The sequence below is a fragment of the Leguminivora glycinivorella genome, chromosome 20, assembly GCF_023078275.1.
Source record: "Leguminivora glycinivorella isolate SPB_JAAS2020 chromosome 20, LegGlyc_1.1, whole genome shotgun sequence".
Taxonomy (NCBI): Eukaryota; Metazoa; Arthropoda; class Insecta; order Lepidoptera; family Tortricidae; genus Leguminivora; species Leguminivora glycinivorella.
The window spans coordinates 12554351-12581268 of NC_062990.1; the positions used below are offsets into that span (position 1 = coordinate 12554351).

Below are 26918 nucleotides of genomic sequence, written 5' to 3' on the forward strand. Positions count from 1 at the left end.
GGCATGCATTTATTTTTTATATAATGACTCTTAATGTAACGATGTATAATTACAAATTTTTAAATAACATATCAGACTTCAAAATTAAAAGTTATTTTAGCAGTAGGTATATCTCTAAACAACAATACCTTCGTTATTTAACAGAGCTAACATGACATTCAAAATAGTGGCATATTCATTTAAACAATGGTTGGTATGATAACGATTCCATGAATTTTCTGCAATACTTTTTCACTGAGTAAAGAGTACCAGGTACAAAATTACAAGATAATAGTTCGCTTCTATAGAATACATGTTGATTATAATTACTTATTAACATAATCACAGTATCGTGCATTAAACATGCTTAAATTTATTTTATTATTATATTTTTACAACAAGTGTGCTTATTTTACTACATATATTTTTATCTACGACCCTAATTGTTCATGCATAAATAATACCTACTTATGATTGAATTAACACATATTTCATTTCTTTTTTTTTTTTTTTACAAAGTTCAAGCAATATAATTTAATGTAGATATAATTGACGCTAAATAACTCATGCAACAAATAAATAATTCACAATTTATTATATGTTAAGTAACATGTAGTAAGTAGGCAAGTATCATTATTTATTTACAATTTTATGTGTTTATTATACATCCAATTTTCTACATCCTTGATGGAGCACCGATTTAAGTAGGTGTGTTGTCATATCCAGTCTCCCAATCTATCTGGAGCCCTCACTATCCTGCCGGAACGAGTAACAATATTATTACCGGGATTAGGTACAGTGTTGTTTACATTCGGGGCAATATCAGTGGCGCTTGATAACGGGGACGGCGTTACGTCATCTAAGTCAAAGAATAAGTCCACATCAGGCGAGTCATTTCTCTGTGGCGAGTCACTAATAATATGCCTACGATTTCTCACTATTTCGTTACCGTTTACTAATTTAATTTTATAACTACGTGGGCCTAACACCTTTGATATGGTCCCCGATGACCAACCTTTTTTATTCGGGTCCATTAAAACTTTAACTTTATCGGCCACTGATAAAACGGGAAGGTTTTTTCGCGTTGCGATCATAATATTTTTTCTGTATGTGCTTTTTATAAGCCAATTTGTTTTTTACGAAATTTTGAATTTTTGGTTTTAACAATTTAGGAGAGATTGGAATTATGCTTCTCATTTTCCTACTTTGCAGCAATTGAGCTGGCGATGCCAAATCATTTGCTAAAGGCGTGTTTAGATATTCTAGAAGCCCTAGTCTGTAATCAGTGCGATTTTCATTTGTTTTGATCATAATACTCTTAACGGTCTGTATTGTTCTCTCTATCTGTCCGTTAGACTGTGCGTATCTCGGAGACGACATTTTATGAGTGAACTGCCACTCATCAGCAAACCTTTTGAAACTTGAGGACGTAAACTGCGGTCCCCCGTCTGACATAACTACTCTAGGAATCCCTTGGCGGCAAAATATATTTTTAAGGGATGATATTACATGTTCAGACGTCGTTGATGATAACTTACTGATTTCTATGAACTTGCTGTAATAGTCAACTAATAATAAATAATCGACCCCATGTAATTGAAATAAATCTACGCCTAATTTTGCCCAAGGTTCATCTGGAATTTCATGCGGAATTAACTCTTCTTTTTGATTATTTTTTCTGTGCGACAGACAGATATTACAGTTATTTATTAAATTATCTATTTCATTATTAATGCACGGCCAAAACATTATTTCCCTCGCTCGTAATTTACATTTTTCCTTACCCATGTGTCCTATATGAATTTTATTTAACATATCTTTCCTTAGAGACTTAGGAATCACTATTCTATCCCCTTTCCAAACTAAACCTTGTGCTACAGTTAACTCATCCCTATAAGTCCAATACGGCCTAAGTACCTCTAATAAGTCTTTTCTATCATTAGGCCATCCTTTTAAGATACATTTTCGTAAGTGAACCAGCTCGTCGTCGGTGTCAGTTTGTTTTTGTAGGTTGAGGAACTGGTGGTCCGTGAAGTGGTCGTCGACGAGGTCGGCCAGCGCGCGCTGCACCGCGCACACCTCGTCGTGCAGCGCCTCGTACTCGCCTCCCGTCCCCGCGCCCGCGTGCTCGGGGTGAGCCGGCTCGTATGCGCGTGACAGCGTGTCCGCTATGTATAGATGTTTACCCGGCTTATATACCAATTTGAACGTATAACGCTGTAACCTTAATAACATTCTTTGAAGACGAGATGGTGAGTCTACTATAGGCTTTTTAATTATACTTATCAATGGTTTGTGATCGGTCTCAATCGTTATGTCCGATCTCCCATATATATATGGATAAAAACGCTCACACGCGAACAGACAAGCGTACAACTCCTTTTCAATCTGCGCATACCGTTGTTCCGTTTTAGTTAAGGACTTGGAGGCATAGCACACAGGGAGGTTATTCTGCAACAAACAACACCCAAGGCCACTTTTGCTTGCATCTACTGAAATAGTTATTGGCTGATGCATGCTATAATATTGTAATACCGGTTTTTTCATTAAACATTCCTTAAGATCGTTAAAACATTTACTCTGGGGCTCGTCCCAATGCCACTCAATTTCTTTTTTTAATAACTGCCTTAGTGGTTGTGTCTTATCTGACAAGTTCGGTATAAACGTTCCTACGTACGTAATAAGACCTAAAAATCGTTCAATATCTTTCCTATTAGAAGGTGTAGGCATATTTTTTATTGCTGATATGTGTGAGTCATCCGGACTCAGGCCGTCCTTTGTTATGCGATGACCTAAATACTTTATCTCTTCCAACCCAAACCGACATTTATTTCTATTGAGCTTAAGGTTCACTTTCGCACATCTTTCCAATACATTTTTTAACCTGAGATCATGCTCCTCCCTAGTACGACCATACACTAATAAATCATCTATGTACATACATACCCCTTCAAGGTCATCAAAGTTTTCATATATCTTTTTGTGAAACACTTCGGACGCAGAACAGATGCCATATGGCATCCTTAGAAACTTGTACCGTCCAAAGGGCGTGTTAAATGTACAATACCTACTTGTATCGTCGAGCCGCACCTGCCAGAAACCTGAGCTCGCGTCCAGGGTGCTAAAGTATCGTGCACCTGATAAATTTGATACTATTTCATCGATGGTTGGAAGCCGAAAATGTTCCCGTTTTATAGCATTATTTAATTCCTTAGGATCCAAACAGATTCGTAAGTCTCCGTTTGATTTTTTAACTACCGTTATGCTACTAACCCAATCCGAAGGTCCCTCAACTTTAGCTATTATCCCCTGGGCCTCCATTTCTATCAACTTAGTTTTTACCGCATCTTTTATCGCAAATGGTAATTTCCTCGGTGCATGAATCACCGGTACTACATCTGATTTTAATTGAATTTTATACTCGCCCGGAAGACAACCTATACCAGCAAAAACATCACTGAATTCCTTTACAAACCCTGGAACTTTATCGTTTGACTCCTCCACAGCCATGACTCGCCTAACCAAGTTTAAATCTTTACACGCAAACCGTCCCAGTATCGGCGTGGAATCTAAATCAACAATCTTAAACTCTAATATATACAACTCATTTTTGTACCTAACTCGTAAGAAAATCCTGCCTATGACATTAATACCCGCGCCCGAGTACTCAGTAAGTCTTGTATTCGTTTTTAATAGATCTTTACTCGAAATACCTAATCTGGTTAAATATTTTTTAGGCAGTATATTTATGTCTGCCCCCGTATCTAACTTGAAATATACAGGTACATTATTTATTTTTAATTCGGTGTTCCACTCCTCACAAGAGTCACAACAACATCGGTTTGTTATGTTATTTACCTGTTCATCAGACTCTTCCACCATGTACACCCTGCACATCCTGGCGTAATGGTTCGGCCTGGAACATTTCATGCAGGTCCTGCCATACGCCGGACAGTCGTACTTCTTGTGCACCCCGCCGCACTGGCCGCACCGCCCTCCGCGCTGTGCGGGCGGCGCGCGGTGCTGGCCGCCGGCCGCGGCCGGCCCCGGCGCGCTGGACACGGCCCTGCGCCCCGCTCCCGCGCCAGGCAACCATCCGCGCCCGCGCCATCCTCGTCCGGAACTCGAGCCCGCCTCGACCTTTGCACCTGCCCGCTTTATTTCGTACACTTCTTTGTTAGACACCGCACACACTTCATTACTTTTTATCTCACTACTACACTCACGTTTTATGTCCTCCGAATACATTTTCGAAACTATAGCTGCCCGACATATTTCTAATGCCTTATCAAGAGTGAGGTCGTCCTCGCGTAGCAACCGCTCCCTTATCGCTGCACTAACGATTCCACAGATGAGTCTATCTTTTATTAATCCGTCACTTAGGTTACTAAACTCGCACGACTGAGCCAACTTTCTCAACTCAAAGACGTATTGATCTATGGACTCATGTTCACCTTGTTGACGAGTAAAAAACCGATGACGCTCGACCGTTACATTTTTTTTTCGCTTTAAAATGATTATCGACTAGTCCTATTAAAGCCGTTAACGTTGTACATTTCGTAGAACTTTGTTCCACTATCTCACGACACTGTTCCCCTACGACGTGTAGGAAAATGTTCATCTGTATTTCTTCACTTTTCTTATTAAGCTCACATGCCTTCACGTATATTTGAAACCCATTCTTCCACTTCTCCCACGATTCACACAAAGTACCAAACGCCATGTTGGTTACATTTTCCTCAAACTTAAACGGCAACGGGGGAGTAAGCACTGATTCCATCTCTGGTTTTTCTTCACTTGTTGATATTAACGTGAACTTCTTGAACTTTCGTCTTCTAAATTAAACAATTTTTACCACTTTAACCGACTGCGCCATGTAAAAGTATAGGGAGCATATCAATCAAACTACAAGATCGAGCAATGACTGATTCTTTATTTCTAAAGACGGGTAGATCACACCAATACAGTTTCGCTATATACCCACATAATATGACAATTACGTAAAAGTATACTTTAAACATATTTTTTGCTGTTTTTAAGTCATAATAAAATATGGTAATATTTTATTTCGGTTAATTGGACAGTGCTTAATCATATAAGACAGACTTTAAAAAAGGGTCGAGTAGCCTATTGGAATTCTTTTATAAAAGGGTCAATTATAGGCCATGTGTTTTTGTACTTAACTTCATAGGGATGGTCAAATTGTCATCATATTCGATAAGCAAAAATGTTTTCTCTCCTTTCCCTTCGGGTGTATTTTAATTTATCGCGACTTGTTTCGAACTTCCTTTTTTTCGCACTTGTATCATATTACTGATGACGTTTATTCTATCCAGTAACGTATTCAAAAACATCAAAAATACATGTTATGGTGCTCTCACACCGGGCTCTTATAACTGGTATATAACATTTATAACAGCCAGTGTGGGAATACCATTAGAAGCTCCAGTTCAGCTAATAATTAATTTCGTATCCGCCGACCGAGGTATACATATGATATGAGCATTAGCGGGTGGGTATTCCGTACACACACTAATCTATTCTACGTCTGTCCGGTCAGTACGTAACAGAAATGATTCGTAACCAACCTTGGCGCGTATCTTGGCATATAATATCGCGATTCGAGGTCGCCCGTTCAAGTTGAAGGTCGAGCGCCATCGCCAGTACTCGTCTGCTGTCTATGATGAAATTTGCGAATGAGGAAATGACGAAAAGTTAGCAAAAACGGCGGAATTCCGAGGAAATAAGTTGTTCACTTGATTTTTTTGAGGATAGAATAACCTAACCACAAAATTAATATTTTGAAAAAAGCCCCTACCTATGCGACTATAGATTTTCATGAAACATGGCCTAAGAACACTGCCGACTAATTCAGCTTTCTAACAAACAGACGGACAGAGTCGCGCCATAAGGGTTCCTTTTGTACCTTTTTGGTACGAAACCCTAAAAAAACTAAATCTAAATCGGTTCATCCGTTCGGGAGCTACGATGCCACAGACAGACACACACACAAACAGACAGACAGACACGTCAAACTTATAACACGTTATAATGTATTTTAAATCTCATATTTGGACGTAATGACCTAATGACTATTAGTGAGGCGAAAACGTTCCAATCCACATGTGATGTGACGTCATGGACTATTGTTTTAGAATTTTAGATACAAAACTTAAAATAAAATGAAACGGTTTTTGCATAACTAAAGTCAATTTAAGAAGAAAATCTGTCATTAACCCAAAACAAATGTTTTAAATTTAGTAAAGTAGGTATAACGGGTTAACGGGTCATCAGGTAGGGCCCAGACAGGCCTAAATTTACACTTTATTAGAGCTAAGTGCAAGTTATAGTTATTTGTTATACAAGGGTGCAAAGTTGTATTTTAACGCCGAGTGTGAAATTGGAAAACGAGCAAGTGAAAGGACTCTATAGTTGAACCACGAGCGAAGCGAGTGGTTTGAGAATAGAATCCTGAACTTGCGAGTTTTTCAACACACGAGAAGTAAAATACATTTGCACCCGTGTGTAACACAAAACTTTTCTCCTCACTATATAGCGAGGAAAGTACAACGCAAAAAACGCGTTTATCACTGCTTCCAGTAGTTCCACAGGTGGTAAATCATCTTCATCACTAGATTCACCCACTTTTATTAATTTTAAAGCAGAAAATTTTACTATATTCAAGGTCAAACTACTTTATCCACTAGTGGATAAAATGCGTTTTTACCCGCTGGTATTGAAGGATAAAACACGTGTTTCCCAGCTAGTGAGGGGAAAATACCTTTGCTATTGTGTATCTGGATATAGTGACGAATGTGTAAGTAAATTCGAACTCCCAGTAAAGACTAAATCAATGTGTAAGTCATTGGCCTCAATGTGTAGGGCACGTGTAACTCAGTCACAGTTACACTTATTGACTGTATTATTTTTCTACCGCCGAGATTTAATTTATTCATTAGGTCATTTTGATTTCAAGTTCAATAACAAACTTATTATTATATTGCGGATTTTTTTATTTAAGTTTATCAAATTATCATACGATAAGAACGTGATAAACTATTGGTACGTCACTTTTGGACGTATCGCCGTTATATATTAATTTAAAAAATCGTCGTTTGCCTGGTTTAAATCTTATTGAAAATAATAAAATTCAAATATAAGAGGGATCGTAATTATACCAACATAATGTACCTAGTTACAAAGGTGTTTATAAAATTCCCGCACATATTTTGTAATTTTTGACCAATATCTAAAAACAGTCTCATTCCAACGTTTTTGTCAACAGGCAAAGAAGTCCAGAAAAGATGGCGTTCCATTCGCGACTCGTACACCAAGGCGTACCGTCAGGGCAAGTGTATACCGGCGGAGCAGTGTACACCCGGCAGCAGGAGATACCAGTACCACGCTCAGATGTCGTTCCTACTGCGAGCACTGAAGAACAAGTGAGTACATGGGTTACGGGATACACGGGTTTTCAGATAACTGCGTAGCATTGTACACCGAGCAGCCGAGCCCAAGATACTAGTAGCACGCACAGATGTCGTTCCTACTGCCAGCGCTGAAGAACAACTTAGTACACGGCTACACGGGTTTTCGGATAACTGTGTAGCAGTGTACACCCGGCAGCAGAAGATACCAGTACCACGCACAGTTGTCGTTTCTACTGCGAGCACTGAAGAACAAGTGAGTAGACGGGTACACGGGTTACGGGGTACACGGGTTTTCAGGTAACTGCGGAGCAGTGTACACCCGGCAGCAGAAGATACCAGTACCACACATAGATGTTGTTCCTACTGCGAGCACTCAAGAACAAGTGAGTACACGGCTACATGGGTTACGGGGTACACGGGTTTTCGGGTAACTGCGGAGCAGTGTACACCTGACAGCAAAAGATACCTGTACCACACATAGATGTCGTTCCTACTGCCAGCACTCAAGAACAAGTGAGTACACGGCTACACGTGCTACGGGGTACATGGGTTTTCGGGTAACTGCGGAGCAGTGTACACCCGGCAGCAGAAGATACCAGTATCACGCACAGATGTCGTTCCTACTGCGAGCACTGAAGAACAAGTGAGTAGACGGGTACGCGGGTTATGGGGTACACGGGATTGACGGTATACTCGGGATAGTGTACCACAGGTAGCGTTACTTACCGTAAAAATATTTTTAGACTCAACTTAGACGTAAATGACTTACATATTTTTAACGTGAGAACCTGACAAGCCTAAATCTGGCTTTACAAATGTTTCCATCAGGTTACAAATTGCTGTAGTATCTGCTTAGTATAGCGCACTGAAAAATGCAGTCGGAAATAGGTTACCGTGAATGCCTACCTTACCATCAGCCTAGTATGAAAGCCGTTATATAAGTTATTTTTTATTCAGCTATTTTAATAATAAAAAAAATGTTTTTTCAGGAAACCCAGATACTCCCAAGACAAATACGAGTCGTTCTCAGAAATCTCCAATTCGCCTCAACACCCGCCCCCAGAGGACCCACCATTACCCAAAATAAAGCACGAAGTTATCGACAAACCTCTAGACCTCAAAACGAGACCTGAAAAACCTACACAAGACAAAAGCAACCAAGCCACTATACAAGAAAAAAACTCGCTAGAAATCAAAATAGACGCTAACTCAATATTACCTGACGACCATTTTGACGACGACAAACTTTTTATGAACTCCCTACTCCCTTTATTCAAAAAGATGGACGATGACAGTAGATTACTGTGCAGAATAGAAGTTTTGAAAATTATAAGATACGCGTTAAAGGGTCATAAGTGTTTTGAAGCGTTAAGGTTGGCCGAAGATAGCTTTTTCAGGGATAGGATGAGCGGGATTTTGGCGAAACAGGAGGTTATGGAAGAAATTAATACGCCGAAGTCTACTTTGTCTATGACTACTCGGTCTGCGGATGGGAGCAGGCCGGTTAGGAAACGAAGAGTAAGTATTATTATAATGTAATAATACTTACTCATTACTAATACTTACTTATTATAATGTCTTTATTTGTTATTATGTAATGCAATAATGTGTGTTGCCTGAATAAACATTATTCTATTCTATTCTATTCTATAATAAAAAATTACAAAAATATTATAAGGCTATGGGGATCCGGCTTGTTTTAAGCAATACGAGTAGGTACTATAGATTAGTAAGTATCTGTGTAATTTGTTTTTATCTAACGTCACAAAAGTTAAGATAACAGGCAGGGACAAACAATTGTCTTTTTAACCGCCGCCTCAAATCAGCAACAACAGCATGCATTTACGTACGGAACAGTGACATTTGGTGCAGTGGAACTACTGATGATGGTCAGAACGGAACTCCTTAAATCTGAACGGCACACTTAAAGTGACTTTGGTATTTTTATAAGAACAGCATGCATTTAACTTATATTGACCGGGATATAGACCGTGATTACCTTTTTGATTTTTCCGTGATCATGATGCATGCAACTGCGTCGAAATATCGGGAGCTCGACAAAAATCAAAAAGGTAATCACGGTCTATATCCCGGTCAATATAAGTCTAATGAAAATAACCGTGAATCATTCAAAACTCTTAGCATGCATTTAAGTTCAGAACAGTGACATTTATTTGTTATGAGATGTGTTATGTTTGTTAAGCATATTGAGTTTTCAAGTCAAATTTTGTCAAGCTTCGATTTCTTATAATCGGATTCATGAGGAATTGTGGAAACTCCTCAAACCTTAACGGTATACGTATATTCATTTGTGTTGCCATCAAATAATTAAAGCATTAAAAGCAGTTTTAAAAAATACCTACACATTTCTACATAATCCAACATTCGCAAGTAGCTTTCACCAGAACCCCAAAGGCGGCGGTTTTTTTTTCTTAAAAATTATGTTGGATTTGATACTTACACAGCTTATGGTGGTGTGGCTTCTTGCATAACTTCTTGTTTGTTTTTGACGAATTTTGTACTAGATTTATATGTATTAATTAAGTATTTAAATTTGTACTTATGTAACAAAATCTTTATCTTGTTCTTATAGAATCGTTCTCCATCTCCACTGCCAATGCCAGCGAAAAGAAGAGGACCCGGTCGCCCTAGAAAGGTGAGTCTTCATGTCTTAGACATACTTACATGCACTGTCGCCTCGAATATATTGGAGTGGCCGAAATGATAGAAAATATCTGAACGTGCCTTCTAAATAACATACTTACAGAAAGCGCCTTGAAAATACAGGCGTGTTCAGTATAGGCAAAGAGGATAGAGTATTATAGAGAGTTACTGTCGAAGTAAAATGTGTAATCACAGTGCATAGACTGCCATCTCTTGACACAGGCTTAAAACTTTTGAACCTCCATTTTGACAATTTGGCCCATATTCTTTTTTTTTTTTAATTAATTTATTTACTCAAAAAAGGTTACACAGTATTATTCTAATTATAGTATTTTCGCCAAACTGTATGACAGTTTGTTGGCGAATGCAAGCACTCACTATTATTTCCTTATCGTCTACTGTGTAAGGTAGGTAGTAACAGCAACACACTTGTCCGACCAGCTGGTGGCCATTATCTAACTACAAAAACAAGTTTTGAAGGCGGTCGGAGAACTGTGAAACCATTGCACAGTTTTGATGCTGATTCTTACTTAATCTAATTAAACTATTGGGTTGGTAAGAAAGTAATGAGCGATCGATTGAATTCCACATAAAATATTTGAGAGAGTTCTAGAATCTTCTATGGTCGAAAGTATATAAAGGGCGTGTCGCACAGTTTCTCGTCAGTCATTCACTAGCTGTCGCCGAGCTAATATAAGGAAGAAAATGGACGAATTAAAAGTGCATGTAAGGCATTGCTTACTATATGAATTTCAGTCTGGCCATTCAGCCGCCGAAGCAGTGCGTAATATATGTCAGCGTGTTGCTCCTGAAGTTGTGTCTGAGGCCACGGCGAAACGATGGTTCCAGCGGTTTCGTAGTGGCAACTTTTCATTATCAGATCAACCTAAGTCTGGTCGACCGGTGAAGATTGATGTAGCCAAATTAAAAACCTTAATTGAAGGAGATCCGAGGCTAACGAGTCGTACTCTTGCTACCGAGTTAGGCTGCTCTCATGTCACCATAGAAACACATTTACACGAGTTGGGAAAAAACTACAAATACAGTGTTTGGATACCGCACGAACTTGATAGAGATCAACTAAACCGCCGTGCCGATATCTGCATACAACTTCTGTCTTTTCGCCGCACATTCAACTGGTTGGACCATCTTATCTCTGGAGATGAAAAATGGGTCTTATATATAAATCACACACGCAAACGTCAGTGGCTAGCTCCAAACGAAAAAGGAATAGAGGCACCAAAAACAGAGCCTCACCCGAAAAAAGTTATGCTGTCCGTTTGGTGGGATATTCATGGTATTATTCACTGGGAACTCCTACCAAGTGGAATGACTGTTACCGCATCAGTATACTGTAATCAGCTTGAAAATTTAAACCAAAAAATCTGTCAGAATCGTCCACAGCATGCTAAAGTTTTTTTCTTACACGACAATGCTCGCCCACACATTGCAAAAGTGACTCGGCTAAAGCTATTGGAGCTAGGTTGGAAAGTGATACCTCATCCACCGTACTCTCCAGACTTGGCACCTACGGATTACGCATTGTTCAGATCGCTAAGCAATGCCTTGAATGAAAAAAAGTTCGATGATCAAGCCCATCTACGACAGTACATAGCTGAGTTTTTTGAATCTAAACCTAAGAACTTCTTCGCCGATGCTATTCATTCTTTACCAGAACGATGGAGACAAGTAGTAGATAACGAAGGCCGTTATATTTTTGATAAATGATTAAAATAATGAATTAAATAAAAATTACAATATTGGTTATGATTCGCTCATTACTTTCTTACCAACCCAATACATTACTTAGGTACTAATTCTAATGTCTAATTGATACATTTACGCTAACCCGTTTTCTGATAATTATCTAATAAAAACTTTTTTATCTTATTTTTGCTTAGCTTGATATGTGTTAAAATATCAAATATTAATATTAGCGCCATCTAGCTGAGCGTACCCCAAAGGTGTAACGCCATCTTGGCCACCGTACCTTTTTTGTATGGTACTGAGTTACGTTTTTTTCTTAGACTTTATCTGTCTATACGGAGTTATATTAGTTATATAAGTCTTTGGTATAGGCTACTTGCCTCCTAGTCAAATCAGCTTCTTTTTAAGAACTGTCAAAACGAATTTGAACGTCTCGCTAATATGGAATTAATATGAAATCAAATTGAGTGACGTCACGGTCAACTCAGTTACTTCATATATCGTCACTACTTTAAAAAAAAACTTGTATCTTCGTCTGTCAATCAAAAGAAAATTGTAGTAAGTATGTATGGAATGCATATAGACTTACTGCGTTTTAACTTTGAGGAACAGCGTGAGATATGAGATTTTTTAAAAGTAGTGACGATATTTCTACCCGACTTATTAAATATAAATTGGATTTAAAAATAACTTCTATCCATGTTTTTCTTATATTTATCTGATGCTTTATTTCGTGCAAGGTATAAAATATTTTTGTTTTAAGTACAGCCAAGTTCCCTATTGGGCAGCACTGAGCACGTTGAGCGCTCCGATGCCTCCGATATATGTGATGGCGACTTCACTAACCATCATATCACCGAAATAGTTTAAAAGGCATTTACGAGTATTTTCTTCACCGGAACACAATTCCGTCATAATATTATCTTTCAATCGTTTATGAATATCCTAATATTGTGTTCTGTGCAATCAAATGTCAGGATTCTAAATTAGCATCCTCGGTTTGATCCACTGGAACTGTTAAAGCAGTTAATAAGTAGTTGTTAAGCAGTGACGACCGGTCTGGCCTAGCGCGTAGTGACCCTGACAGCTACGCCGCGGTCCCGGGTTCGAATCCCGGTAAGGGCATTTATTTGTGTGATGAGCACAGATATTTGTTCCTGAGTCATGGATGTTTTCTATGTATATAATATAAGTATTTGTATATTATATATATCGTTGTCTGAGTACCTGCAACACAACTCACAAGCCTTCTTGAGCTTACCGTGGGACTCAGTAAATCTGTGTAAGAATGTCCTATCATACATAATAAATCAATAAAATGATCATAAAAGCAAAATCTGTAACTAAACATTTTTTTTTTTCAAACTGATCTTTGTTTTGTAGAAAATTAATTTTGCTTTTTAACGAATTTTCCAGGTCCGTCCTCCTCCATCAGACTCCGATGAAGAACAACTGTCAAAGAAACGCGGTCCCAAGATGAAGGTGGTACCTCTAGAAGTCCCCAGAATGTCAGAAATGGACGAGTCGCTCAGTAAAGCGACTAGCGTAGCGCAACTCTCCACACCGTTATTTATGAAGGTAAAGACACTCATACACGTACCTATGCACGCTTAAAACTCCAGAGAATATTTTAAATGCTCATTGAGTTTATATTTAAAATTTCTCCATATTTCGACATCCCATACTAAGTATGGTTTCTCGTCGCAAAGGCAACTTCTAAAATGAGTTTTTAATGAAATCAATACACGAATACGGTGATAGTCCGGAGACCATGTCACATTTTCTAAAGAAATTACACTGACTTACTTCTAGAACAAATTAAATTATTTTCATAGAAAATATTTTAATTTGTACATATTTTTAATAGTCACGCTACTATAATTACTATAAATTTAACTGATTATTTCAGTTCACACTGACTTCATAAAAAAATCTACTTACTAAGTAAATGATTTGATTCTTTGAAGGTCATTCTAGGATTTAAATCATATTAATACCGTTACCTGACTGCAATTATATTGATTTCTATCTTATCCAGTGTTTATCACTTCTTATTATCTATTTCAGATGTACAATCTAGAACGCTCAAAGACACCAACAGCGTTACCAAACCCACAGAACATGCAGGTCTCCATCAAAACTGAGCCGGTCGACGATCAAGGGTATTAGACTTTAGTGTGACGAGCGCAAAGCTCATATTTAATTGTGATTACACGTTACACGTTATTCTTATTTGAGTTACACGGATTCACCCGTGTAACCTAAGGGTGCCTTTCCACCAGAGATGTGCTACGCTACGTTGCCATGGATGCGTCTGATATCCACCAATCATATTTATTGGTCCACAAAGCATAGCGTGCATCTCTGGTGGAAAGTCACCCTAATGCTTTTCCGGAAACTTTCGTATTAAGTCATGCTAGTTCAGTCAATGTCAGTACATCTTGTACTGAGACTGACTGAAATAGCATGACACGTTCGTATGTTTCCGTGACAATACGAAGGCAAATCTTCGCACTACATCTGTATTTTTGGTACACGGGTTATACGTGTAACGGTGTAACCTACGATTTGAGAAAACCATGAAGTTGATATATCGTAGTTGGTACTAATGTTATTATCTCGAACGATTTCATATCATTTAGTATAAAAAGGTAAAGAAGATATACTTGATACCGTTGCTCTTTGGAATTGCCTAGTTTAAAAAAAAAGTATTTAAAAAGCGAATATAATGTTGATTTGAAAGACATTTTGAAAAATTAATATGTTATGTGGAATAAAAAATATGTATTACTTTGGTTTGATTGTGATAAATGTAATATGCTTCGCCATTTATTTAGTTATTCGTAGAGTTATTAAAAAAAGCATTTCATATTTAGAATGTAAGTTATATGTTAAGTAGGTATTGGTCGTGGTCAGCAAAATGTGGCTAACAAGCATACGGTTAATCTGTTGGTAAGTAATAGACGAAGCCTATGAGTGGTAACAAATGTAAGGGATATTATCATATAAGTAAGTATGTGTAGGGTTATTAGTGTTATTACTATCTCATTGAAACAATTAGTATTTAAAATTAACTCATCATCATCATTGGCCTCAAAGTCTATAACAGACTATACAAGCAGTGTCAAGTGGGGCGACAGCGTTTTTCATGGCTATGTAAGCCAATACGGGAGCGACAAACACGACCACAACTCGGGCAGGTGAAGTGTGCACTTGGCGAACACGTATCGCGCTGATGACGCTTGGCGCGCTTGCTTGCGAGTGACAGTTAAAAGAAGATTTTTTCGATCTCAGAACAATTAAATAAGAAATAACATTTTGCTGGTCACTACCGAATAATGTAAAAGAAATATTTTTATAGAAGTCACAGTAAATGGTAAATGTTAGTTAGGAACACATACATATAATAGAATATGTGAAACAAATATAAAACCATGGATTAAGCACATTGCACGAATTTTTTTTTTCAGAATTTTTGAGCCAGGACCTTTGCTCAATTACAAAATTCATATAACGAATTGACGATTGTCTATGGCCACAGACTATTTGAATTTGGTTGTCTATTGTTTGCCCGATAGTCATTTAACATAATATTCATTTGCCCGAATCTAACTTGCCTGAATTTCATTTGCCCGAATGATTTGTTTACCATAAAAATCATATGACATACTCGTTGTTTATCCGAATATTACCTTCCATAATCATACAATGCCATACTATTTGTTAGCCATATTATTAAGTACAATAATATGGTTTCATAGAATATTCAGACGCCATAAGCAATTATTGCCATATTAATTGTTGCCCATATTATTACCTAACCTAACCTACTTTCTGATAGCAGTTTCATTTTCCAGGGGTCACAGTTCTAACCTAACCTAACCTACTTTTCCAGCAGTTTCATTCTCCAGGGAGTCACAGTTCTAACCTAACCTAACCTAACCTACTTTCTGATAGCAGTTTCATTTTTTAGGGGGTCACAGTTCTAACCTAACCTAACCTACTGTCTGATAGTATTTTCATTTTCCGGGGGGTCACAGTTCTAACCTAACCTACTTTTCAAGCAGTTTCCTTTTCCAGAGGTTCACAGTTCTAACCTAACCTAACCTACTTTCTGATAGCAGTTTCATTTTCCAGGGGGTCACAGTTCTAACCTAACCTAACCTACTTTCTGATAGCAGTTTCATTCTCTAGTCCTTCTAGTACCTATTATAGTAGTTTTCGATTCTGCCAAAGCACATTATGGAAATTGACTTTTCTGGACGCTAATTTGTATGACAAATGATGATATGGAATGTGGTAATTACGGATTTCGATGATTCTGACAAATGACATTATGGAAACTGACTTTATGGGAAACAAAGTTTCTGGCACTAGATTAATATAGTAAACAATGATTATGGCATAAGATGTTATGAGAAACAATATTATGATTGTTGAATAGGATGGCAAATAAAATTATGGCAAATGAAATTCTGGCAAATGGGGGTATCCCATTTGAATTTATTTACTGAACATGGATATTCAGGCATCAATAGAATTTTTTAATAATCTTACTGTAAGTTTAAAAAGTTTTCGTGATGTGCTTATATTTAGTGGATAATGTGTTGTCTGTCGCTTACATTCCACGTAAAAATAAGACAATAAGGTCGAAAGGACTGTGAAGGAGGAATAAATACTTTTTCAAAATAATTGTTTTATTCAAGTCTTTAAATTTTTATAAAATTTAACACAATTATAGTCAATTTTTTCCTTCAGCTCTTATCAATTGATTTATGCAGTAAGACTCTTACTGTAAGAGTCATTTTTTGTTTAATTAATTTGAATGTAAAATATCATCTGCTGGTTTACTAATACTTAAATTAGTAAATTTAACTTCCAATCCTTCTCTCTGAGGCGTGCATGCCATAGGTCCAACGAAATACTTGCTGGCTGAAGGGAACGGGCAAAGCCTGAGTAGAGTCCAAGTCTGGTTGTCTATGGAATATTTGACACACACGGCGTCGCGGAGGCGGGTGAGGCGGAGGTAAAACTTATTGGGGTTGCCAGGAAATATGCCTGAAAAATGGGCAAATTTGTGAAATTTTGAATTTTTGTAAGCTCGTAAAACGTGACGTTAAAACACTAAACTTGTTTCGTTTTTATGTCAACTAAAATAATAGTCACAGTCGTCGAGGCAGGAATCGAACCCTGGTCTTCAACATACGCGGCTAACATCCTTACCACTACCTAAACCACTCGACCACTCCATTTAAGAAAATATGTTGCATTTTTGTGCCTTTGGCAGCTTGGTGAAGATGCCATGTCTTATCTTTTTTGCTAAGCTGTAAGTTACGTTCAGTACGTGACGCCAAGCCATTACAGTAATTTTATTCGATAGGGAAATATAGTCTGTCAAGCCCACTTTGTCAAGAACAAGTAAATAGTTTTAAATTTGATACCACGTTAACAATACCAGTAGCCCAGTCCGAAACTTCATTGGTAAGCACGCTGCCGATCATAGGCTGCCCGTCGTTATACTCAATACCGGTCTTCAGCCAATGGTGCTCATCTATGTAGATCATGAGACCCGCTTGGTCGTAGAGCGTTGTGAAGTTAGCTTCGACGCAAACCTGGAACGAGACCAGTTTAGGGGATAAGTGCACACTGTACGAGTATATGGTATGTACGCCGCTTAGTATCTTTCTGTGCGTTTTAGAATATAAAAACTGCAATAAAATTAACCTTTTGGCGGTATTTTTAATTGACTACTTGCTACTTGACGATGAAGCCAATTTCAAAAATAAAGAGAAAAAAACTCTTCGTGTTTCGGGTGCCCATGGGCGGCGGTGATTGCTCACCATTAAGCAACATGTCTCGTTTACCTCCTATCTTTATTCGTTTATTAAATGTTTAGCTACATTACCTCTAAAGTGAAGTCATCTTTTATTTCCACTCCATATAAATGTCCAGTATTAAAAGTGAAACCGTAAAAAGTTTTCTGCCAAAAGTCAGTTTTGTTATCAGTTGAAAATTCAAGCACTTCCTTGTTAGCTTTCCAATGTTTTGGTTCATTCAGCCATTTGAAATCGTTAAACGAAACTTTACTAAAAGCTGATGACTCCATTATGTTATGATTAACTCAATATAACTGGAGTGTAAAGATTAAAAACATGTATCTTATATGAACTAGGGGGTAACGTAACAAACAAATACGTGGCAAGAAACTGACAAGGATTAGATAAGCATGAAAGTGATTGGTCTAGATTCTAGACTCTAGAAAGTAAATCATGCGGTATGTTTATCAAGCATTGTCATTTTCAAGTATTTATCCTGAGAGGCATTGAAATACATATACAGTTTGCTATTCAAGCCCTTTAGTGGAGTGATCGTTATCAGCACTGTAAGTACTAAACAACTTTTTGATTACGTAACTTCAACCTTCAACTTCGTTGATTTTTTATCGGTATTTAAAAAATCATATGGCAACACCGATACTGTCAAAAGTTTTTTTTATGCTCTCAACTCTACGCAGATTCAAAATGGCCTCACTTCCGTCAAGTGCACACCGGCGTCATGGGCTCGCGTGGTTTATGAAGAAAATAAAGTTTATTTTTGTGTATAGATAGTTAAAAATATATTAAAACATTGGATTTTTAACAATAAGTTACTGAGGTTAAAATGGGCAAACCAGGTAAGATTTTTTTAACATCCACGCTTTGACATGTATGTTCGATTTTGGCGTCCAGATAACTACCACGTTTTTATGTTTATTCTGTATTTTATTATATAAATTTATTTATTTATGCACCTAAAATCTCTTATAATTAACTATTACTCTGTGACTGGATTTAGTATGGAATATCACATGTGGTATTTGAGGTTAGGTTTGGATTGTTCCCAGCATTTCTTTGATTTTCTTTATAAAATTGCATTCAGGTTAACCACGTTGCCTTTAACTGTATGTCTCTATCATGGTAACTGTTTTATTAGGGTGTATAGGCTTTATTCAACTATTATTTCAACCACACGTGTACGCATACTAGGCGTCTCTCTTATCGCCCATAGAAGCAAACATAACCTCATTTTAGAATTTGGGAACAACTCTTGATTACACAAAATGTCCACACATGTGGTATGCATGTGGTGGTCTTTTTTCATTAATTTTAGTCCAATATCTCTACTATAACATTCCATTTATTCTATCCTTTGAATTATTATTTTTGACACTTGGGCATGCTGCTTAAAATAAAGTACAAGTATGTGATCCATGTGATTTAGTTTCATAGTGTTAGTTTTAGTAAGAAGACAAATTATTTTGATAGAGCTCATTGTAAATAATCTGTCTTTTATTAAATTTTTCAAAGATTTATTTGGGTTTAGAGTTATCCGTATTATCTAGATTTATTGCTGGCATTTCACCTCCTTTATTAATGATATCTCCTCGAGTGCCAGACTGGTTACATTTTTTTATTGTTTTTTTTTTGTATTTTATTCCCAACACTATAGATAAGTTGCGTTTTTATTACTGTTTTGAACAGTTTCGAGTGAGAATTTTTTAATTTGTGTGCACTTTACTGACTTACTCCTTTTTTCATTTCTTTATCGATGCACAATGCTCGTTCAGAACTGTTTAGAACACTTAGGCACTGGTCCCACCACTAGCTAGTAAAGCGATGAGCTATCGGCTATTTATGCGACAAAAGATAGTCGTTGCCGTGTAAACAAAGGAAAGAGATGTATTATAGCTGAGCGATGAACTATAAAATAGTCAATAGCTCAGCTATAATACATCTGTCACTTTTATTTACACGGGAGCGACTATCTTTTGTCGCACAAATAGCCAATAGCTCATAGTTTGCTAGCTCGCCGTGGGACCAGTGCCTCAAGTGGACACTACGGTTTCAGTTACCACATTTACCACTATTTCTAATACATTCAGCTGACAGAAACACACTCTTTTTTGAGCAGCTTTAACATGATGATCAGTGGTCCCTCTAACCTGACCTACTCGTGAAGACTATATCCACTTACCCACTTCTGATCGTCCCATATAACTTTTCTTACCAACATTTACCAACTACCACCTACAACGCTTAGTTATCTTCCAGAGTTCAACGGAGGTCGTGGCGGCGGGCGCGGCGGCTTCGGCGGCGGGCGGGGCGGGGGCCGCGGCGGGGGCGGTAGGGGCGGGTTCGGGGGCCGCGGGGGCGGGGGCGGGGAGGCCGCGGCGGGTTCGAGAAGAGAGGCGGCGGGGGCCGTGGGTTCGGAGGTAGAGGAGGAGGTAAGACCCCATTTCCTAGAGTGAGAAGTGCAGATAGTGTTACTATAGTTTAGGTTCTTTCTTTCAGTGATGTTTGAATAACAAAGGAGCATACATTTTAATAATACCAGTAAGGGGCGAGCAGAAAATCCAGCCTTCGTGCTGTAGCACAATGTCGAGTTGAGCCTTTTGACTAGTACTATTATCAATTTTATGTTTCCTTGTGTATATGCAAAAGAAAGTTTTTTTATCTCTTCCCGAAAAATAAATTCTTATTAACAAAGCATATTGTCCCTACTTCGAAAAAAACTTGTATATTGTCCTGTGTCTGTCAATGAAGTGAAAAATGTAGTATGTATGGAATGCATATAAAGTTACTGCGTTTTAACTTTGAGAAGGTTGTTCAAATTTACTTCTTAATATTATATTATAGGACATTATTACACAGATTGATTGATTGAGTCCCACGGTAAACACAAGATAGCTTGTGTTGTGGGTACTTGGACAAAGATATATATAATATACAAATACTTATACACATAGAAAACATCCATGACTCGGGAACAAATATACAGATATGAGCACAGGCTCATCACACAAATAAATGCCCTTACCGGGATTCGAACCCAGACCGCAGCTTAGCAGGCAGGGTAACTAGGCACTAGGCCAGACCGGTCATCAAATGCTTCTTCTAATATTCTCCTTAAATACAAGTGTCTACTCAAATCTATTTATAATAGTTAGGATACTAAATGATGATCAGTGGTCCCTCTAACCTGACCTATTCGTGAAGACTATATCCACTTACCCACTTCTGATGCTGTGTCACAAACATACAACTTACCTCATGGTCTTTCCGATCTAACAAATGTTTCTGTCGACAGGCCGTGGCCGCGGCGGCGGCGGCAGAGGAGGCGGTGGCGGCGGCTTCAAGGGAGGCAAGCAGGTTATCATCGAGCCACACAGGTTTGTCTTTTCTCTATGTAGTACCTAGCTAACTTAGTGACCGGCCACACCAGAGCGTCGCGTGTCTCGGGGCGCGCAACGGGCGTCCGCGCCACGCCGCTTCAGTGTAATTCAAAAAACGCCTCCTCAGTACATTTTGTATAGGAAAGACGTAAGACGCGCCCCAGGCGGCGTGGCGGCGGCGGGGCGTGCGCCGCGCCGCTTACGTCCTTCCTATACAAAATGTACTGAGGAGACGCTTTTTGAATTACACTCAGGTGGCGTGGCGCGGACGCCCTTTGCGCACCCCGAGACACGCGACGCATAAGTGGGAACGCTGCCTTAGATACTGCCACACCTCGGACACTGGCAATCAAATATGAAAGAGGCGCGTTCCTAGCACACAGTCTTAAGCTCGTGTAGGTGAACGCGTACTATGCTTGTATTGGTGAAATATGACAGATCGACTGTTCGCGTTTTTGACAGGCAGTAACTGTGAGGTAGTCCAGAGGGGCTGGGCGGCACTTTCAGCGGGTAGCGGGAGTAGCCATACTGTACGATAGTACTCTTTACTATACTGTGATACTACACCAGTTTTGTGTAGCAGGCGAGAAACAAAGTAAAAATAATTGTGATGACAGACTGTATTGTAGTACGGGCGATTTTCAGCAAATCTGATTTCTTGTGCCTATTTTGAGTTGGCTAGTCCTGTCATCCCAATGCCTCAAGAAATCCTGCCATGACAGGCTGTTAAACAATTTGTTCGCTATCTGACACTGTTTACTTTAAGCAAGGATGTTGTTCTATTTCAATTCCACCATAGAATCAGAAATCTGAACATTTGTCTCTGAAATGATGTTTATTTACAAAACTTTCGTTCTTCTGAAAGCTAATGCTTGAAGCTACTTTTGTATCTGATCAACTAAAAACGAAACTATTAACATGTTTTTTATTTCCATTTTGTTAACAAGTGTTTTTATTTCTTAGACACGCTGGAGTATTCATCGCCAGAGGCAAAGAGGATGCGCTAGTCACCAGAAATTTTGTGCCCGGTTCTGAAGTTTATGGAGAAAAGAGGATATCTGTTGAGGTTTGTATATTTATGGTTTAACCCTGAATAAGATAGTTTTGGCTAGTTTTGGCATAAAAAAAAAAACAAAACTGTTTTGAATGAAATAAAATATTACATAATTTAAAAAAAAAGCAATATAAGAATGAAAAATTTTGTAGCAACTTCACTTCAAAGGATTATACATTAATTATTTATTTTTAACACCAGCTGAAAAACTACACTTTGTTTATAAACTAGATTTATAAGCGAATTTTACCTATCCTTTTTGCAATTTAAAATTCATGTTAAGTTTTAAAAAACTACCAAAATGATGATCAGTGGTCCCTCTAACCTGACCTATTCGTGAAGACTATATCCACTTACCCACTTCTGATTTACACACCAATCTCCCACATAATCCCCCCCTAATTTTTACACCCACTAACTATAAACTCTTTACAGACCGATGGGGAGAAGGTTGAATACAGAGTATGGAACCCGTTCAGATCAAAGTTGGCAGCGGCTATCATGGGTGGTGTGGATGCTATACACATGCCTCCGGGCTCCAGGGTGCTGTACCTTGGAGCTGCCAGTGGAACTACAGTCAGTCATGTCTCTGATGTTGTTGGACCTGTGAGTTGATAGTTTATTTGTTTTTATAGAAATCAACATGTTTAAATGACAACAGAAAAGGTTTAAATTAGCTTGATTGCTTAATTTGTCTGACTTAAAAAAATTTTGCACACTAATTACCTAATTCAGCTGTAATATAAATAATTGATACATAAAATACACCACTTTAATTATAATATTTCTAACTTGAAAACTTTTAGATGCTCTATTTGACTAGAAATCAATTTTGTCAACCAATTCTTTCGAAACATCTACCTGTTTCTAATTTTAAGAAATTTTACTATGTATTTTATCATGTTGGAAAAAAAAATCTAAATGATGATCAGTGGTCCCTCTAACCTGACCTATTCGTGAAGACTATATCCACTTACCCACTTCTGATAACCACCAACCTTCACTCAACCCCCCTTTTTTTACTTCGCAAACTGAACCTTATGTCTATTACAGGAAGGTCTAGTGTACGCCGTCGAGTTCTCCCACCGATCCGGACGTGATCTAATAAATGTGGCCAAGAAGAGGACCAATATTATACCTATTATTGAAGATGCCAGACACCCGCTCAAATATAGGTTGGTTAAATAAATTATTCAATTTAAATTTAGTATATGATAGGCCGATAGTCCACTATCATATGTTTATCATACAAATATGATCATAGGTCTGTATGCCTCCCTTTTTCTACAACGTGAAGAAAAAGGACGGCATGTCGCCTATGATCATATTTCTATGACAAACATATGATAATGGACTATCGGCCTAAAAGTAAAAGGAAAGAAATGCAAATAATTTTATGCTGTCTGGATTGTGATACTTTACCAATTGAAAAAACCCAGCTAGATAATGTACTGCTACAATATTTTTCTTGTAATGTTCTTGAAAACTTGTCCAATCAAAACCAGATTTTTTAACAGCATGTTCCTATTTTGCTTTAGTTTCTGTCAAAATATTGCTGAATACTTATAAAAATAACTTCTTGCTCACTGATAAATCCAAATTCATACCATTAGGCTAAGCAGTACCGAATCCTGTCTAAATGATGAAATTGTCCTTCTAAATCTTTCATGTTGATACACTGTCCTCTCTCTCTGACCTCACAACACATCTAATTTCCCACCATTTCACACAAGCCACAGCACTAATACAAGTTACACATTCCAGAATGTTGGTCGGCATGGTGGACACGATATTCGCTGACGTCGCGCAACCCGACCAGGCTAGGATCGTCAGTCTCAACGCACAGCACTTCTTGAAGAATGGAGGACATTTTGTTATTTCTATCAAGGTATGTTTCATATTTTAGTCTTAACTGTACTAGCCTTGCACCAGCTCGATCCTTTCGGTAGAGAATATTACCTGGCATAAGTCTGTCATTTGTACATTTTTATGTATTGTGCAATATTTTTGTTCAAGATTTAATGTTTGAAAAGCAGTCCAACCATAGTTAAGCAATCTGATCTATTGATCGGGATCATGTAGAACTTCCTATAGAATCAAATTTAGCAAAAAATTTAGTGGTTAGGTGACAGACGGTTTGATGCAGCCAACCCTTAAACTAAGAATGTCTAATTTTTACTAAGGAAATTACAGATTGGAGATTAAAATCAGATTGCTTTCTTTGTAAAATTTGTAAATAATAGCAGACCCTAGGCTATATTACTACATTCTGTAGCAAGTCTTAGTTTCTAATTAAGATATCTGAAGTAATGTTATCCTATGATGAAAACTCAATGCTAAATCTTTCATGTTGATAAAGAACTCTCTCACTGAGGCCCTTACCATCCATATCTTTCTCTACAACTTCCTTACCACCATACTAAGTCCATTTATTTCCTCAGGCCTCCTGTATCGACTCAACAGCCCAACCCGAGGCAGTCTTCTCAGCCGAGGTGAAGAAGCTCCAAGCCGACAAGCTGAAGCCACAGGAACAGCTGACGCTAGAACCCTACGAGAGAGACCACGCAGTAGTCGTCGGTGTCTTTAGACCACCACCCAAGAAAGACAAATAGATTGACTATCAAGATTTTTGACTAAGTTTAAGAAATTAAGTAAACCTGATTTTTTTTTGTTATTAAATTCCATTACTTAAATAGTAAGGTAGAAACTTTATTTTTGGGAATTTTACAAAATCTGTCAACATTTACAATGATGCCATTCTTCACTACTTTGAAAAAAACTTGTATCTTCTCCTGTCAATGAAAAGAAAAATATAATAAGTATGTATGCAATGCATATAGACTTACTGACGTTTTAACTTTGAGGAGCAGTGGAAGATACGAGATTTTTTCAAAGTAGTGACGAATTGCTAACCAAGATACCAATTGTTTGTCCTGTACCAACCGAAATGCTGTCTCTTTGCCATATTAATGGAGAGGTTGCCGTTTCGTTCGCTACGGTATAAACTATTGGCAACTCGGTTAGGCCCTTTGGAAAGCTAGATTAAAATCTTTATAAACATAAATTAATATTAATGTAGCATTTTAGCGACACAAAAAAAATATACCATCGCCTTAATAGTATGCATCTAGTTTTCATATACAATTTTGTTTCATTGAGTTGCTGTTAAAAAGATATATGAAGTTGAAATGTATTTGATATACTGCCGATATGTCGTGTTTTAGTTTAAGTGTAATGTTAAGTTTTATGGACATACGCGAGTGTATGTGTAAGTTTTAAGAGAATGATAAATATAAACGATGGTGCGAATGACAAATACTGTTTTATTATCTTAAAATAGTTTTACAACTGGATTTAGTGAAAATGATCCATCCTCCATAAATTGCCATGGGAATGTATGTACTTTTCTTTTTGACATAATGTTCAGTAGAATGAGTTCGAAATTTAAAACACGACGGAAGGGAGTGTTTTAAATCGACACGAGTTACGAATTTCCTTTTCGCACGTGTATCGTACGACGTTTTTCAGTACAGAATTACAGATGAGCCTCCGTTTCGACCTGGCATATAATGAACCACTTCTCGCAGCCCCCTGATATTTTTATTTATGACAGATTTTTGAGGATTTACTACGTCCAACTTCTCCCTGTCTTTCCAATGTTATGTTCAATACGTCACCCCAAACCCAACAGCAACCACAGAATATATAATAGTACAAGTACAGCAACTTCACTTCGTCCAGTTAGGCAAGCATTTACTTTTCCCCTCACTAGCTCGGAAACACGTGTTTTGTCCTTTAATACCAGCTGGTAAAAACGCATTTTGTCCACTAGTGGGTAAAGTAATTTGACCTTGAATAAAGTCAAATTAACTGCTTTAAAATTGACAAAAGTAGTTGAATCTAGTAATTAAGATGATTTACCACCCGTGGAACTACTGGAAGCAGTGATAAACGCATTTTCTTGCGTTGTAGTTTCCTCGCTATAGTGAGGGGAAAAGTTTTGTGTTACACTCGGGTGCAAATGTATTTTACTTCTCGTGTGTTAAAAACTCGCAAGTTCAGGATTCTATTCTCGAACCCCTCGCTTCGCTCGTGGTTCAACTATAGAATCCTTTCACTTGCTCGTTTGTCAATTCCACACTCTGCGTTAAAATACAACTTTGCCCCCTTGTATAACAAATAACTATAGTGCCACCTAGTCCATTTTCTAGGCCTTACAGAAAACCAAACCAGCGTTGCGGAGTGTGCCATGTGGCCCATACCGTGACACCTAGCTGAGAAAGGACCATTTAGCGCAACATACATTTTTTTGTAACTAGTTTTAGTTTAAGATAGTTATTGGTATGTATTTTGTTCTAATAAATGCTTTTTCTTTCTCTCTTTCTATGGTCAGGAGATGAACGATATAACACCAGGCCGTCCTTTTCGCAATACATATAATTCTTTTGTAAGTGCGATAGGCACGCCCTGGCGTTACTTCGCTTATCAGGCGACCATGCTTGCCTGCGAGGATTCGATAAACGCATTCGCCGTTATTTTTCTCCCTTATGACCATAGATGAATAAGTAAGGGAAGAGTCGTAACTGTACACATCAGTAAATGCGGGTTATTTGTAAAGGCATAGCTAAGTGACATCTAGCGACAATCATGCGTCAACTGCGTAAATTATCAGTACTGCTACTTGTCAATAGATGTCGTGACGAACGAAAAGCTCACCAATTTTTAGCTATTACAATAGTATTAATCAGTATTCTGTTTTCAATTCCATCTGCTTGTAATATAAGTTGTAAACTGTTCTAATATTAAATTTTTGGCAGACGAGACACAGTTGCCACCTAGTATCGAGTAGAGGTACTGATAATTCACGCTATTT

At 37.9% G+C, this 26918-nt stretch overlaps 4 protein-coding genes across 5 annotated transcripts in view; 2 read left to right on the forward strand and 2 right to left on the reverse strand.

Moving 5' to 3' along the window:
* Positions 1-15458, forward strand: part of LOC125237202 — a 43601-nt gene extending 28143 nt beyond the window's left edge. For both annotated transcript variants that reach the window (XM_048144197.1, XM_048144198.1), the window contains exons 2-6: positions 7265-7421; positions 8399-8927; positions 10003-10065; positions 13197-13358; positions 13848-15458. In XM_048144197.1, the coding sequence (XP_048000154.1) occupies positions 7265-7421; positions 8399-8927; positions 10003-10065; positions 13197-13358; positions 13848-13949 (1013 nt within the window). In that variant the 3' untranslated portion in view covers positions 13950-15458. The remainder of the gene's footprint in view (positions 1-7264; positions 7422-8398; positions 8928-10002; positions 10066-13196; positions 13359-13847) is intronic.
* Positions 695-4838, reverse strand: LOC125237208. Its single transcript, XM_048144205.1, has 2 exons — positions 3838-4838; positions 695-735 (listed from the first exon to the last, which is right to left on the reverse strand). Exons 1-2 carry the CDS (start codon positions 4225-4227, stop codon positions 715-717), a joined length of 411 nt encoding a protein of 136 aa, XP_048000162.1. The 5' UTR covers positions 4228-4838; the 3' UTR covers positions 695-714.
* Positions 15459-16459: 1001 nt separating the features above from the next.
* On the reverse strand, positions 16460-18145 carry LOC125237207 (regulation of enolase protein 1-like). Its single transcript, XM_048144204.1, has 3 exons — positions 17686-18145; positions 17236-17392; positions 16460-16838 (listed from the first exon to the last, which is right to left on the reverse strand). Exons 1-3 carry the CDS (start codon positions 17884-17886, stop codon positions 16597-16599), a joined length of 600 nt encoding a protein of 199 aa, XP_048000161.1. The 5' UTR covers positions 17887-18145; the 3' UTR covers positions 16460-16596.
* Positions 18146-18311: 166 nt separating this feature from the next.
* On the forward strand, positions 18312-25361 carry LOC125237204 (rRNA 2'-O-methyltransferase fibrillarin-like). The gene is given in 9 exon segments (XM_048144199.1): positions 18312-18453; positions 19871-19975; positions 19978-20043; positions 20907-20988; positions 21955-22057; positions 22481-22651; positions 23099-23220; positions 23810-23933; positions 24487-25361. Coding segments are annotated over 9 exon segments (957 nt in total). The 5' UTR covers positions 18312-18440; the 3' UTR covers positions 24658-25361.
* Positions 25362-26918: the final 1557 nt, after the last annotated feature.